The 17,131-nt window shown below is 37.6% G+C and overlaps 1 protein-coding gene across 1 annotated transcript in view; it reads left to right on the forward strand.

Moving 5' to 3' along the window:
* The window catches only part of LOC111147239 (dynein axonemal heavy chain 11), a 320,049-nt gene that overhangs the window by 269,608 nt on the left and 33,310 nt on the right, over window positions 1-17,131 (forward strand). Inside the window, exons 67-70 of the mRNA XM_022503160.1 lie at window positions 7,979-8,143; window positions 9,864-10,004; window positions 13,437-13,607; window positions 16,811-16,933. Of these exons, the coding sequence (XP_022358868.1) occupies window positions 7,979-8,143; window positions 9,864-10,004; window positions 13,437-13,607; window positions 16,811-16,933 (600 nt within the window). The remainder of the gene's footprint in view (window positions 1-7,978; window positions 8,144-9,863; window positions 10,005-13,436; window positions 13,608-16,810; window positions 16,934-17,131) is intronic.

A 17,131-nucleotide genomic window follows, 5' to 3' on the forward strand; every position in this document is an offset into this window, starting at 1 on the left:
CGTGCTTTTATGGCAAGTGTTCATCTCTCCAGGTATAAATCAGTGCTTCTCAGATGGTGTTCCTAGAACATCAGCATCAGCTGGGAACCTTAAATGAAGAATCTCAGGCCCCAGACCAGATCCTGCTGAATGTGACCTTACGGGGCAGGCCCAGCAGTCTGTTTTAGCAGAGGCTCTGCAAGGGATTCTCAGTCATTTTCAGAGTCCATTGGAGGCAGCTTTCCATTGGATTAACTTCTGCACCAGTCCCCAACCGGAGCAGAGGCAGCCCTGGGACAGAGGCTGAGAGTGAGTGGGCTCGGTTCCCTCGGGTCTCCTCGTGAGCGTGCTCCCATGCTGTGACATCACAACCTGCCAGTAATGAGTGATCCAAGGCCAGGGTTTAGAGGACAGGCTGTTTGGTGTATCACTGCCAAGTTGGACACGGAACATGTCCATATTTGAAACACCATATGACTGTATAAGAAAATCATCTTGTCGTGGTCATTCATGTACACGCTTTTCTTTTTTGCAAAAGCTTTGACAGTTCAATTAATTTATTTGCTTTTATTTTTGACAGCGAAATTTTTCAAACATAGAAATGTAAAGAAAATAGTTCTAAGTTTCCATGTGATCATCGTTTAGCTTCAGTCGTGAGCAACATTTTGCCTCTCTCCGCCTCTTTTTTTTTTTTTTTTTAATCAGAAACAAGCTTTTAAAATAAATGTTAACTTACTCTGGAAGAGTTTTAGATTTATTTACACAAAAGTTACAGGATACTACAGAGTTCCTCTACATCACTAGCCCAACTTCAGTTTCTCCTAATGTTATCCTTCCTTTTTGCAATACAAAAAAATAAAATGTATTTAAAATACTATTCTGCTTCAGTAAAACATGTCATTCATTGTCGTTCAGTAAGGCATAGTAATCTTTCTCCCTGTTTTTTATAAGTTTGGGATATCATTCACATACCCTTTTTAATTGTATAATTCGGTGGTTTTTAGGTCATTCACAAAGTATCGATTTTACAACACTTTCAGCACCTCAGAAAGAAAATCCATGCTTACGGCTGTTACTCCCCCGCCCGCGTCCCCACTCACCTAGCTCCTAGCAATCATTAATCTCCTTTCTATCCCTATAGATTTGCCTATTCTGGACATATCATGTAAATGGAATCTTAAAACAGCTGGCCTTTGTACCTGGCTTCTCTCACTTGGCCTAATATTTTTCAAGTGCATCCATATGATAGCATCTATCAATTCTTCCTTTTTTATGGCTGAATGATATTCTATTATAGATACTATAGACCATATTTTATTTATGCCCTCATCAGTTGATGGACATTCAGGTGGTTCCCGCTTCTTGGCTGTGATGTTCAGTGCTTCTCACAACGTTCACTGTAAGTTGCGTGGACGTATATTTTTCATTTCTCCTCGATATGTACCTCGGAGCAGAACTTCTGGGTCATATAGTAAGTCTGTGTTTAATATTTGAGGAACGGCCAGACTGTTTTCAAAGCAACTGCACCATTTTACATTTCTACCAGCTATGTAGAAAGGACGCAGTTTCTTCACATCCTGTCTTATCTTTGTCTTTCTTTTTGATAATAGTCGTAGTAGTGGGTGTGAAGTGGTATCTCACTGTGGTTTGGACTTTCTTTTCCCTATGGACTAATGAGGTTAAGCATCTTCTCATATATTTATTGGCCTTTTGTATGTCTTCTTTAGAGGAGCATCTGTTTCAAATCCTTTGCCCATTTTAAAAATTGGGTTATTTTTATTGTTGTATGAGCTCTTCATATACATTGGGTATTATACTCTTACTGGGCATATAATATATAAATATTTTCTCCCATTCTGATTGTCTTCACTTTCGTGATGGTGTCTTCTGAAGCACACAAGTTTTCAATGTTGATGAAATCCAGTTTACATCTTTTTTCTTTGTTGCTTGTGCTTTTAATGTTGTATCTAAGAAACCATTGCCTCACACAAGTTTACTCCTATGTTTTCTTCTAGGAGTTTTAGAGTTTTAGCTCTTACATTCAGGTCTATGATCCAGCTCCATTCTTTTGCACGTGGGTACCCCGTTGTCCCGCACCATTTATTGAAAAGACTGTCCTTTCTCCCTTGCCTTTGTTACTTGTCCAAGATGAATTGACCATATTTCTGTGGATCTATTGTCTAATGTGAAAACTATAACTTCCTTATTGTGGTAGCTTTATAGCAAGTCTTTAAGCTGGGTTTTGTCAGCCTTTCAACTTCTTCCGTACATTGACTGTTGGCTCTTCTGGATCTTAAGCCTTTCCATGTAAACTCTAAGATCAGATTGTCAATATTTGCAAAATAATGTGCTGGAATTTTGATTGATAGTATGTAGAATCACAGAAAGGAAGACACGATACCTTAACAATGTTGAGTTTTCCTATCATGAATATGGATTCTCTCTACATTTTAAAATCTTTGGTTCCTTTTATCAGAAAATGGTAGAATTCTTCATATATATCTTCAGTATAATTTTCTTTGATTGTTACCTAAGCACTTAAGTTTTTTGGTGCTAATGTAAATGTGTTGTATTATAAACTTCAAATTTCATTTGTTCATTGTTAGTGTATAGAAAAGCAATTGTCTTTGTATATTAACCTTGTATCTTGTAGCTTTGTTATAATCTCATATTTGTTAGGAGTCCTTTTGTTGATTCTTTAGGAATTTCTACAAAGACAACCTTGTCATATGTGAACATAGATTGTTTAATTCAGCCTTCCCATTCTGTATACCTTTTCTTTATTTTTCTTGTCTTTCTGCATTTGTTAAGACTTTCAGTACAATGTTGAATAGAAGAGGTGAAAGGAGATATTTGTATCGTGTTTCCAGTTTTGGGAAAAAAGCAAATAGCTTCTCACCATTAAGTGAGGTATTAGCTAGATGTTTCATTTTTAGATGTTCTCTATCAAGTTGAAGTTCTTCTATATTTCTAGTTTGCTGAGAATTTTTATCATAAATGAATGTTAGATTTTTCATACATTTTTTCTTCATCTTTTATTTAATTATTTTTTAAGATTTTATTTATTTATTTGACAGAGATCACAAGTAGGCAGAGAGGCAGGCAGAGGTTGGGGGGGGGGGAGCAGGCTCCCTGCTGAGCAAAGAGCCCAATGCGGGGCTCCATTCCTGGACCCTGGGATCATGACCTGAACTGAAGACAGAGGCTTTAACCCACTGAGCCACCCAGGCGCCCCTTCATCTATTTTATATCATATACTTTTTCTTCAGCCTTTTGATGAGATGAATTATGTTACTTCTCGATGTTGACTTGGACTTGCATACTTGGAATAAATCCTACTTAGTATGGTATATAATTCTTTTTACACACGTGTTTGATTTGGTTTGCTTATATTTTGTTGAGGATTTTCATATCTATGCTCATGAAAGATATTGTTATATCATTTTGGAGTTTTTCTGTAATGGCTTTATCTGGTTTTGATATTAGACTATAATGCTGCCCTCTTAAAACAGGTAAGGAAGTAATCCCTTTGCTTCTATTTTCTGGAAGAAATTGTAGAGAATTGATAACATTACTTCTTTACATCCTTGGCAAACTCATCAGCAAAATCACCTGGACCCGGGTGCTTTCTATTTTGGAAGATTATTGTCAATTCAGTTCTTTAATTAGATGTCGGCCTCTTCAGATTATATGGTTTCCATTGTAAGAGTTTTTGGTAGATGTGTCTTTCAAGGAATTGGCCTACTGCATCTACATTATCAAATTTATGGGCATACCATTGTTCATTATAGTCTTTTATTGTCTTTTAACCTATCGAATCAATAGTGATGGTCCTTCCTTAATTACTAACATTATAATCTGTGCTTTCTCCTTTTTTTTTTCTTGATTGGCCAGGCTACAGGGTTATAAATTTTATTGATTTGTGTATAGAAACAATGTTTGGTTGATGATTTTTATTCCCATTGGTTTCCTGTTTTATATTTTATTGATTTCTCCTCTAATTTTTATTGTTTATTTTCATTTCCTTGCTCTTTGTTTATATTGCTCTTCTTTCCATAGTTTCTTAGGGTAAAAGCTTAGGTAATTAATTTTAGAATCTTCCTCCATTTCTAATAAATGTGTTCTATGCTATGAATTTTCCTCCAAGCACTGCTTTTGCTACATCTCACACATTTCATTAAGTTGTGTTTTTATTTTTGTTTATTTCAATATATTTTTCATTTCTCTTGAAATTTCTTTTTTTCATCTCTCTGTTACATAGAAGTATAGTGTTTAATCTCCAAATATTTTGGGATTTTTTTCAGCTGTCTTTCCATTACTGATTCCTTATTTAATTTCATTGTGGATTGAGAGCATACTTTGTATTTCTGGGGTTTTTTAAACTATTTCAGATGTGTTTTCTGGCCCAGAGTTTGGTTTATCTTTTGAATGACCTATATGAGCTTGAAAAAATTGCATACTCTCCTATTTGTTGAGAAAGTATCCCATAAATGTTAATTACATCCTGTGATTTTTCCTATTTGGTTTAATTATACTGTTACTGAATCTCTGCCCACTAGATATATTAGCTAGAGTTTTGAATGCTCCAGCATGTGGCTTTGTCTGCGTCTTGAAGTTTTATCAGTTTGTCTCATGTATTTTGACACTCTTTTGTCAGAGACATGCTCAATACGGATTCTTATGTTTTCTTAGAGAATTGACCTCTTTATCATTATGTAATTTCCCTTTTAGCTTTTGTTACTTTTCCTTGTTTTTGTGTCTGCTTTACCTGAAATTAATATAGTTGCTTCAGCTTTCTTTTGTCTAGTGTTACATGGTATATCTTTCTCCATTCCTTTGCCTTTGAGCAAAGCAGATTTCTTGTAGACAACGGACAGTTGGGTCTTGTTTTGCTTTTGTTTTTTTGTTTTTGTTGTTTGTTTTTGTATCCACAGTGTCAGTGTCTGTCTTTTAATTGATATATTTAGAAAATTCACAAAGTGATTATTATTGACGCAGTTGAATTAAAATCTACCATATTTGTCACTGTTTTTTTTATTTACTGCACTCTTCCTTATCCTTTTTTTTCCTTTTCTTTCTTTCTGCCTTCTCTGATTTTAAATGAGCATTTTATAGGATTCTATTGCCTGTCCTATCTCAGCATGTAAGTTATACTTCTTTTTAAAAACATATAGCTCTTTCTTGGGGCACCTGGGTGACTCGGTGGGTTGAGACTCTGCCTTCAGGTCAGGTCATGATCTCAGGGTCCTGGGATTGATCCCCGCGTTGGACTATCTGCTCAGCAGGGACCCTGCTTCCCTCCCTCCCTCTCTGCCTGCTTCTCTGCCTGCTTGTGATCTCTCTCTCTGTCAAATAAATAAATAAAATCTTAAAAAATAAATAAAAAAAATAAAAGCATATAGTCCTTTCTTTAGCATTTAGTATATACATTTACAAGTAATCTAAGTCCACTTTCAAGTCACATTGTTATACTTCCTACTGGGACATGTGGGTTATCTTTTAAAAGCTTTCCCGTTTCCTCCCTCCAGTCTCTTATAACATTGTCATTCATTTCATTTATCATAAGTTATCACCAAATACATTGTTGTCTGTATTATTTTGAACAGTTCTGTCCAGAATAAGAAAAAAAAACTAATTAAAATTTCCTACAGGGGATGCCTGGGTGGCTCAGTCGGTTAAGCGGCTGCCTTCAACTCAGGTCATGATCCCGAGTCCCGGGATTGAGTCCCACATTGAGCTCCCAGCTCCGCAGGGAGTCTGCTTTTCCCTCTGACCTTCTCCCCTCTCATGCTCTCTCTCACTCTCTCTCTCAAATAAATAAATAAAATCTTTAAAAAAAAAATAAGAAAAAAAATTTTTACCTCCATTTATTCTTTCTCTGACATTCTTCCTTTCTTTATGGAGTTCTGAGTTCTGACCTATAACATTTTTTTCTCCATGACAAAAAGATTTTAATACTTCTTGTAAGACATGTCTTTTCGTGACAGATTCTTTCAGTTTTTGTGTGTCTGAAAGGTTTTTATTTTTCCTCCATTTTTGAGGAGTGATTTGGCAAGGTAGGAATTTCTAGACTGATGGTTTGTTTCTTCAGTATTTTAAATATTTACTCTTTTAACTTGCATGGTTTCTCAAAAGTTCTGGGAAATTCTTGTCCTCTTTCTTCTGTGGGTGAGGTGGGTTGGTTTGTTTGTTTTCCTTGTAGCTTTTTCTAAAATTTTTTCTTTGTTTGATTATGGTCTGATATATTTGTTTGTTTCTTACTCTGCTTAGTATGCTGTGAACTCCCTGGATCTGTGGTTTGGTGAATGTCATTAATTTTGGAAAATTCTTTGCCATTATTACCTCCAATATTTCTTCTCCTTTTTCTCCTTCAGGATTTCCCATGATGTGCGTGTTAAGCTTTTTGTAATTTTCCTACATTTACTGAATATTCTTTTCCCTTTTTTTCCCATTCCTCTTCTCTTTCCTTTTCACTTTGAAAAGTTTCTGTTGACTTAACTTTGAGTTGGCTGATGATTCCCTTGGTGTGTCCAGCCTACTGAGGAGTCCATCAAAGACATCCTTCTTTCTGTCATAGAGTTTATTTCTAGCATTTCCTTTCTTAGAGTTTCTCTCTCTCTACTTGAAGTGTCCATATAACCTTGCATGTTTTCCACTTTACCCATTAAAGCCCCTTAGCACATTAAGCTTAGTTATTTTTAATTCCCAGTTTGATAATTTCAAAATCTCTGCCATTTCTGACTCTTGTTCTGGGGTTTGCTTTATCTCTTCAGACTATGTTGCCTTTCAGTGTGCCTTGTACTTTTTTGTTAAAAGCTAGCTATGATATATTAGATAATTTGAAGTGAGGTAAGTAGAGCTTTAGTGTTAGGTTTTATATTTATGTGGTTAGGAGTTAGGCTGCATGTCACATTTGCTGGAACTGTCAGTGTTATAGGCTTTACTTTCCTCTCAGATCCCTGTTATTGTCTTGCTGTGTCCTTGGACGATTCTAGAAGCTCCTTCTTAAATGGAGTCAGTATCTCGAACTCTGTTGTAATCCAGTGTTATCATACTGGAGTCTTGATGTGATAAGATGGTAAGGTATTTTGGATGGGAAGTATTCTATAATCCCATCATTAAATCCAAGGGTTTTCTAATAGGCCTGAGTCACTGGAGTTTGAACTTCAGAGTTTATCATTTATTTTTATATTCTCTATGCAAGAAAGGACATCCAGGGGAAACAGAGTTATCCAATCATCCTCCTGCCTAAGGTCAGATAAGGCTCTGACAATAAAATTTCCCTTGAGGGCAGGCATTTGTTAAGAGAACAGAAAGCTCCTGCTTATTTTAAATAGTTGCTTTCCTCCGGACATATTTCAAAATGGTTGTTTTTCCCCCTTCCACTGCCCAAAGCAGGAATAGATTTTTCTTTTTTCCCCCTGATCTTCACTGTAAGAACCTGGTAAGTCTCCTAGAAGCAAATTCACAAAAGTATGAAGGGCTTCCCAAGACCCCCCCCCCCCCGAGGTTTTGAACCCTCAAGCTCTGCCTTCAACAATTAGCCAATGACTATTGTGAATTTGCCAGCAGCTGTGATGGTCTGTATTCACCCACTTCTCTGATTTTGAGAGTAGCCGTTGGCCCTGTGACTTCAGTTCTTTGACGGATGTAAAAAGACTTGAGGATTCGTTTTCTTCCTGTTGTGAGGTTGGAAATGACTTCCATCTCTTTAGATAGGAAGCAGATCCAGAAGTTTCTTCCTATAGAGTAGATTCTTCCTGTAGGTTCCTGATGTTAAATGATTAGGACAAATATGCATTCTCTGGACCCTGGGCTGCAAGCAATTCTTACCACATTTTCCGACTTGCTTTAAAGTAGCTTTTTAAAGAGGATTAGTATGTTTTTAATTTTAAGTGCAATTTACTATATATGATTCTGTGAAATTGGTGATTAAAGGATCCGCTTTCAAACCTGAATTGAACCACAATGTCTCACGCCTTTTCCTGGTTTGTGTTAGTTGGTTTTGACGAAGCACCAAAATGACTTTAAGATCGAGCTGAAGTACCTGGAGGACGACCTCCTTCTACGCCTTTCTGCAGCAGAGGGGAGCTTTCTGGGTGACACCGAGCTGGTGGAGAGACTAGAGATGACGAAAGCAACCGCCGCAGAGATAGAGAGCAAGGTAAGAAGACGCAAAGGGCCCCCAGAGGGTCACAGTGCTCCTTTTGAATCAAGTGGTTGGCGTAAAAATGTGATCCAACCTTACAACTTCTCTAAGAGCACTGACTTGTTGTGGATTTCAGTTCACTTAATAAACCGCCCTTAAAAATGTGCGGGGCTCTGTGTGGAGAAGGAGGTGGTTGGACTTGTGCTTATCCTAATTCAGCATAGATCCAGTCACTCACAGGAGACTCTGTCAGGCTATTATTTTTCCTGAGTGGCCAAATCGGAAGAAAATTGGAGCCTGCTGGCATATATGGTCTAAAATCGAAAAAGGCTCAGCATCCAGCTCTGGCAGACTGACACCCTACAGTCCCACCACAGGCTTCCCAGTCTGTTGTGCCTTTCAGGGAAATATTTAGAGCTGATGTTTTGTTTGCAGGCCTTCAGTGGTAGGAGACGGAGCAAGGGACGGTGTCCTGCTGTACTCAGATACATTATTCACCCTGGGAAACAATGACATTTCCTGAATGCCAGTAAAAACTTTCATTGAGTAGATTTCCTGCTGAACATCCAGCCTATGTCTCAATCTGCCTTGCACATGATGTGCACTTTGGACTCATACAACTGGCGACGAACTTTAAAATTCTATTGTTTCAGAAGGAGAGGAACCTCATTTCCTTTCTGGAATATCCTCATTACTAAGTAATCTATTAATTACCCAGTTGAGGCTGTGTCACCACACATCCTATATGTTTGTCTTAATTTTAGCTAAGAAAAGGAATCCCAAATTAGTCTCTCCTTTTAAGTAAGTGAATTCTAGGTAGCTCCTAAGATGGTAAAGATTGGGGCAATTAAGTAAATTAGGTCTTAGCTTTGACATTAGCTTCTAATTGTCTCTTAAAATGTCTCTTCCTATCTTCTTAGTATATTGCTATGTAGGGATACCCCCCCGCCCCACTCTACATTTTATTTCCATTTATACACAAGTATGAGGAATCAACTTTGTTTAAAAAAAAAAAAAAAAAAAGACTATCTTAAAAAGCTCTAGGACCAGCAGTAGTCCTAGATTTTTTTAAAAAAATATATTTGAGCCTTGAGTAAAAATGAGTATGTTGGTTGTAGGTGGTGGTGCTGTTATTGTTGTTTTAATTATCTCTCTGACTATGCCCAGGGGCTAATACATAAAGATAAACTAAATGGGAAAATATGAGCATATGGATCATCTGGTACAAAGTCAGACAGTCATGAGAGTCTTCATATAAAGGTTTTTTAGTAAGCCTGGCTATTGGATATATTATTGACCTTGACTGCTTTTGTATACCTTGTTGACTAATAAAAGTTATGGGCATTGAATTGACCCAGCAGACTTTTAAGAGCTATCCCTGAGAGGTGATAGAGCTGGGTTATTAAACCTGAAAAAGAGAGAGGAGGCAGGGGAAGGTGACATTACTCAGAACAAATTCTATAAAACCAAAACCAATCAGGTTTGTTTAATCTGTAACCATAAAACAGCTAACATTATGTCCATTCTCACTGAAAACTCAGTTTATGAAAAAAAAGTCATTGAAAATATGAATCTAATAATTTTAGAAAAATTGAAGCACATAGATGCCACACATGTTATCTATTTTAATGCAAATACTTTTTCATTTCAGATACATCCCTTCCATCAGTTGGGTAGGTATAAAGAACATGAAGAGTAAGTTACTAGTTACTTACGTTGTTTGATCTCACCATAGGTGACTGAAGCTAAAGAAAATGAAAGAAAAATCAATGAGGCCCGAGAATGTTACAGACCAGTGGCGGCCAGAGCATCTCTTCTTTATTTTGTTATTAATGACCTCAGAAAAATTAACCCCATCTATCAATTCTCTTTGAAGGTAATGCTGAATAGGCTAAGAAAAATTTTTAATTTCGTGCATTCAACTTGTTTCTGGAAGTTTAGAATTTATTTTTAAGCAATCTCAGTATATCAGAACTCAGTAAGGAGTCCTGAGGATCTAGTAAGGAAAAAAAATACCTCATTTTCTCAGGAACTTTTATTTAAGGTTTTCATTAAGGCTTTAAGATAATTAAATTATGTGGCATCATAATACATTTGTTTTTGTTCTTAAACTGAGTCTTGAGTTTATTATATATAAGGGAATTTTCCTTGTGATTCCTTTACTCTGTGAAAATGTAGGTGTCTTATTAAAGATTTCTCATGTTATTTTGGTAGAGCAGGAGAAAGACTGAGAACAACTATTCATTAAGTCACTCTATTCCATACCAGGCATTTTCATACTTTGGTTCATTCTTATACCTGAAACATCTCAATATATTATTATATCCCTATTTAAAAAGAAAAGAAAAGAAAAGAAAGAAAGCTATCATTTTCACATTTTAAAGCAGTTGCCCAAGAATTCACATTATAATGCTAAAGGCAGGATTTGAACTCGTGGTTGTGATCCCAAAGGCCATGCTTTTTACTTTGCCACGTTGTGCCTCTAGGCAGTATTTATTCATTCTGTCACTCAGTTTTTAAACAAATTGCTGTTGACATCAATCATCATGCCAGATGTTGTGCTGAGTATCCAACTTAAAAAAAAAGGTATGAGTGGAGATACATAGGTGTGTGTGTATTTGTGTGTGTGTATGTGTAAAAGTGATAAGTACAATGAGAGAGAATAATAAGTGTGGGAAGGATTCTTTCGCTCTTAGCTCAGGGAATGCCTCTCAGAGAAAGTAACATAGTTGATTTCTATAGAGTTTAGCCACCTCTGGAGTGTTTGGAGAAAACAAGGATGTGTGAGGGCATGAAAGAGTTTGGGATTCAGGTGGTGAATGAATCTGTGTGGCTGGAGGGTAATTAATGAGTGAGGGAAAAGAAGACAAGACAGGAGTCTAGAGAGGTGTGAAAATGGAGATCATGGGAGACTTCATTACCAGATGGGGGATTATGGGTTATAGTTTGTCTACAAAAAGTAGCCATTGAACAGTTTGAAGCAGATGACAGATGACGAAAGACTAAAAAAAAACTTGACCTGTGGTTTGAAGCTAAAATAATCAGCCCTTGGAAACGGATTGGGTATGGACAATAACGAAAAGCGTCAGGAGTAACTAGCAGGTTCCTAGTAGTTTGGAGCTAGTGTGCAGAAGTTCTGAGAAGCACAGAGTGGTTGGATTTTGGAACAACCACAGTGTATAAAGAGTAATAAAATTAAATCAGTAATATCAACCCAGTGTTATCCAAATACGAAAACCAGACTAAGACATCGCAAGGGAAAAAACCACAAAGCAGACCTCTTCATGAACACTGTTGCCAGTCTACTCAAGGAAAGACTGGCAAATTGATCCAGCCACATATTAAAAAAAAAAAAAACACAGTATATTATATCCAAGTGGAATTTATGCCAGGAATGCAAGCTGGTTAAATATTTTTAAAAAATAACACAAGTCTTCATATGAATAAAACAAAAGAGAAAAGCCACATGATCAGTTCATTGGATGCAGACAAAGAATCTGACAAATTTCAACACCTGGTCAAAAAAAGAAAAAGAAAACCTGAGCCAACTAAGAATAAATGGTAACTTCTCAAAATGAAAATGGCCATCTACAAAAATCTATAGCTAATATTATACTTAATGTTGGAAAATTGAATGCTTTCCCCTAAGATCAGGAACAATGTCTTCTCGCAACACTTCTATTCACAACCTCCCTGCAGGTTATTGCCAGTGCAATAATAAAACAAAAGGCACAGACATTTAAAAAAAGAAGAAAAGGTGTCTCTTTTTGCCCCACAAATCACCTAATCATGTATGTAGAAAATCTTAAGAAATCTACCAAAAAAAACTACTAGGACTAAGAAGTGAGTTTTTAGCAAGATGGCAGAATATAAAATCAATATACAAAGTCAATTGTTTTTATATATGAAGTACAAACAATTGGAATAATAACTCAGTACTATTTATAATAGCTTCCAAAATCACAAAACTCTTAGGGATAATTTTAACAAAACAAGACCCATGTGCTATAAGCTACAAAACATTGTTGAGATAGACCATGGAGGAGGTATACTGTGTTTATGGATTAGAACATTCAATATTACGACGATGCCAGTTCTTTCCAAATTGATCTGTAGGTTTGATATCTCAGTCAAATCTCTAAAGGCTTTTTTAATAGAAATCGGCAAGATAATTCTAAAATTTGTGTAGAAATTCAAAGCGTTTAAAATGATGGAACAATTTTGAAGAAGAACAAGAAATTTAGGGAATTTACAGTACATGATTTCAGGACTTATTATAAACCTATACTAATTGGCCTAAAGAAAAATATGTAGATAACATAGAATCCAGAGATAGTCCCACAGATGTTTGATCAGTTGATTTTTGGCAGTGATACCAAGTCAGTGAAGAAGGGATAGTTTTTACAACAAATGGTGCTGAGAAAACAGGATATCCACAAAGAATAAAATGAACCTGAACCATTACATCACACTTTATACAAAATTAGCTCAAAATAATTAAGGAAAACAATATAATTTCTAGGAAAAAATGAGAGAGAATCTTTAGGTTAGACAAAGATTTCTTAGCATACAAGAGAAAGAAAATAATCTTTTTTTAAAAGATTTTATTTATTTATTTGACAGAGATCACAAACAGGCAGAGAGGCAGGCAGAGAGAAAGGAAGGGAAGCAGGCTCCCCGCTGAGCAGAGAGCTCGATGTGGGGCTTGATCCCAGGACCCTGGGATCATGACCTAAGCCGAAGGCAGAGGTTTTAACCCACTGAGCCACTCAGGCGCCCCATAAGTGAAATCTTATCAAACTAAAAATATATGGTCTTCAAAAGACATTAAGAAAATGAAAAGGCAAGCCACATACTATAAAAATCTTCCAATATATGTATCTAATAATGAACTTAAACCAAAATATGTAAAGAACTCGTACAACTCAATAAGACAACTCAATGAAAGATTTGAACAAACATGTCCTATTATGCTAAGTTATGGGTACTGCCCCTGAGCACATATTTAAATGCTCAATATTCCTCAGAAAAATATGAGGAAAAAGGAAAAGCAGAACGAAGTATTATTGTATACCAAAAAGAATAGCCGCATTTGTACAAGCCTGGCGGTAACAAGTATCAGCACAGTTGCCGGACTGCAACTCCTTCATGTTGCTGTTGAAAAGGCAAAGTGGTAAAACCATTTGTGGAAAACAGTTTGGCAGTTTTGTGTACAGTTCAACATAAACTTACAAAGTGATTCCACATTTCTACTGTGTGTCTGGGGGTAGCTAGACATCAGTCTTACCAGTCACTTTGAATTTCCCAGGCTTTCAACATGCTGTTCCTCAGGGCAATCGAACAGGCTGACAAGGTGGAGGACGTGCAGGGGCGAGTCTCGATCCTAACGGAAAACGTCACGCACGCCGTCTTCCTCTATACCAGCCAGGCACTGTTTGAGAGGGACAAACTCACCTTCCTATCCCAGATGGCTTTTCAGGTAAGGAATTCAGTCACTTGAAAGCATCCTCAGAGCCACACAGTCCCCTACCTGTTTATTACATGCTCTACTTCCACTGAAGGAAGACATGACACCTTTCTTGGAAGCCCTTGGCGGCATGAAGTAAGTTTGAATTTCCCAGGGTAAACTTGGACATGTCCCAGCTTTTGAGTAGGTTGCGAGGTGTTGGTTTTGGGGAGGAGTACGCACTTTAAGTGACCCACATTAGCTGTCACCCTGAAAAACAGATCAATGAGACCTCCCCCTCGCTTCTCAGGTCCTGTGCAGAGCCTGCCAGGTACTACCAGGGAGATGGCTTGAGATCAGAATTATGAGTCTAGATCCAGATGGTCCTAGGAGTCTCTCTGTCCCTTTAGAAACCAATGAATGCGTCAAAGAGCTCCAGGTTTCACACTGCCACCTTTAGTGAGATCTACTATCCTTTTATTCCTTTTCCTTTTCTTGATATGGACTTCAGCAGAAGATGTGATGTATGTATTTGAGAGAGAGCAAGCTGGGGGAGGGGCAGAGGGAGAGAGAGTCTCAAGCAGACCCCCACTGAGCAGGGAGCCTGACGCAGGGCTCCATCTCACTGCCCTGAGATCATCCCCCAAGTCAAAATCAAGAGACAGATGCTTAACTGACTGAGCCCTCCAGGTGCCCCAGCAAAGATTGCTTTTAAATAAAGATGCGCATGATAGGAAGAAAACATTGAGGACTGAAGCCTAAGTAGAATAAGCATGTGTCCTTTCATTAGTTCTATTGCTGTCTAACTTTTTCTTATCAGCCTACATCTTGACAGAAGGTCAGTGCCTCATCTGTGCTGTGCCCTCCAAAGTGCCTTGCCCAAAGAAGGCATTTTTTTTTTAAAGATTTTATTTATTTATTTGACAGACAGAGATCACAAGTAGGCAGAGAGGCAGGCAGAGAGAGAGAGAAGAGGAAGCAGGCTCCCTGCAGAGCAGACAGCCCGATGTGGGGCTCGATCCCAGGACCCTGGGACCATGACATGAGCCGAAGACAGAGGCTTTAACCCACTGAGCCACCCAGGCGCCCCCAAAGAAGGCATTTTATAAGCCCCTGCTATTAGCAGGGACAGACTATTACATTCAATATTTTCCGTGCTTGTAGATTTCATTGGTTTATTTAAGAATATAGGTATAGGTGCTTCATAATGTAAGTGAGGCCTAGGAGCAAGGCACTACAAAACGAAATTTTTGTTCTTACACATATTATTCATTAACGGTAAAAAGCCAGGATTGAGAATAAATGACATGCACGCACATGTATGCACACTGTCTATTTAAAACTATCTCCCTGGGCCACGTGGGTGACGCAGTTCATTAGGCATCCAACTCTAGATTTCGGCTCCTGTCATCAACTCAGGGTGGTGAGATCGAGCCCCAAACAGGACTCTGTGCTCAGCAGAGAGTCTGCTTGAGTTTCTCTCTCTCTCTCTCTCTCTCTCGCTTTCCCCTTCCCTCTGCTCTCCCTCCCCAACCACTCCCCCCACCACTCACACTCTCTGTCTAAAAAAAAAAAATTCCTCCTTGGAAGCCAGAAATAAATTAGAGCTTATCGCAAATCCTGGCGATTTTTGTAAATCAAAACTTCGTGTGTGTATATACATATGGCAATTATTTGTTGAAATAAATCAAATTATGAAAAAAGCAATTAATAAAGTATTCTTTTTTTAATAAAATATTTTTAATGTGTTACTACTCATAATGCATTTTGAAGATACCTAAGAGTTTTGTTTTTAAAGATTTTATTTATTTATTTGAGAGAGAGAGAGAATGAGAGAGAGAGAACAGGAGTGGAGAAAAGTCAGCAGGAGAAGCAGACTCCCTGCGGAGCAGGGAGCCCAAAGTGGGACTCGATCCTGGGACTCCAGGATCACAACCTGAGCTGAAGACAGTCGCTTAACCAACTGAGCCACCCAAGAGCCCAATACCTAAGAGTTTTAAAATAGCATAAAGCTCAAACACTTTACCTGTTTAACTTTATATGGTATTATAATTTTTATGTGAAAGTTAAGAATATTTCATCCCCCTTTTCCACCCCCCCCAAAATGTTCTATGCACTTAACAGGTTTTTAATGCAGTTTTCTAAAGTTTATTTCAGTTTACACTGTTTGTTTAGTTGTATCTATAAAACAATGATCTCTTATTTTTCTTAATCTCACATTTAAGAAAAATTTATCAGGGTGCCTGGGGGACTAAGTCAGTTAAGCGTCCACCTCTTTTCTTTTTTCTTTTTTTATTTTTTCAGTGTTCCAAGAGTCATTGTTTATGCACCACACCCAGTGCTCCATGCAATACGTACCCTCCTTAATACCCACCACCAGGTTCACCCATCCCCCCACCCCCCTCCCTTCCGACACCCTCAGTTTGTTTCTCAGAGTCCACAGTCTCTCAAGCATCCACCTCTTGATTTCAGCTCAGATCATGATCTCAGGGTTGTTAGATCAAGCCCAAGCTCCTCATCAGGCTTTAAACTGGGAGATTCTCTCTCTCCCTCTGCCCCTCCCCCACCTCTCTTTAAAAAAAAAATCTTTCTTGGGGCGCCTGGGTGGCTCAGTGGGTTAAAGTCTCTGCCTTCAGCTCAGGTCATGATCCCAGGGTCCTGGGATCGAGCCCCACATCGGGTTCTCTGCTCCACGGGGAGCCTGCTTCCTCCCCTCTCTCTCTCTGCCTGCCTCTCTGCCTACTTGTGATCTCTCTCTGTGTGTCAAATATATAAAATCTTAAAAAAAAAAATCTTTCTTATATCTCATAGTTTATTTGGTGTAACTTCTGTATTAGGACTAAATTATAATACTGGTTCTACCTTTTGTTTAGTAATTTGACCCATTACCACCTAAGGCTTTCTCAATTTATGCAACCAGTTTTAAGACAAGTTTGATCTAAGAGCAAAAGACTAAATATGAATGTATATTTCAAATAATTTGCTAATAGTCATGTGTTAAAATTGGGGAAAAAATAGTCTTCATAATTATTTGTTACTAGATTTTCAGGCAGGGTTTTGAGATCATGAGCATAATCTGAGATTTATTATTTCAGCTTTAGAACAGCTCGTTATCAATAAGAAGGTCGGTAGACTTGGTTCTACCTTTTCAGTCCTGTCTTGAAATGGTGACTACCTCTTATGTCCTGATTTTGATATAAACTAAATGACCCTTTTCAATTTCATGTACCCTCAAGATTTTGTTGCGAAAGAAAGAGATAGACCGTCTTGAATTGGATTTCCTGCTTCGGTTCACAGTTGAGCACAATTACCTGAGTCCTGTTGACTTCCTAACTACTCAGTCATGGAGTGCTCTCAAGGTATGTGAGGAAGGTGGCTTTTCACTTTCTAAAACTTATTTCAAGTATCAGTTCTGCCAAATGTAGAAATGTTTTAAAAATATAAATGATGTATTATATCCCATTTCATTTGTAGAAATACGCTATGTAATTTCAAATTGTCTTTTTATTACTAAAGTATACACTGATTAATTTCTTATTTGAAAGTAAAGAAACTTT

Source organism: Enhydra lutris, unplaced genomic scaffold (genome assembly GCF_002288905.1).
Source record: "Enhydra lutris kenyoni isolate GAN:26980312 unplaced genomic scaffold, ASM228890v2 scaffoldscaffold16, whole genome shotgun sequence".
NCBI lineage: Eukaryota > Metazoa > Chordata > Mammalia > Carnivora > Mustelidae > Enhydra > Enhydra lutris.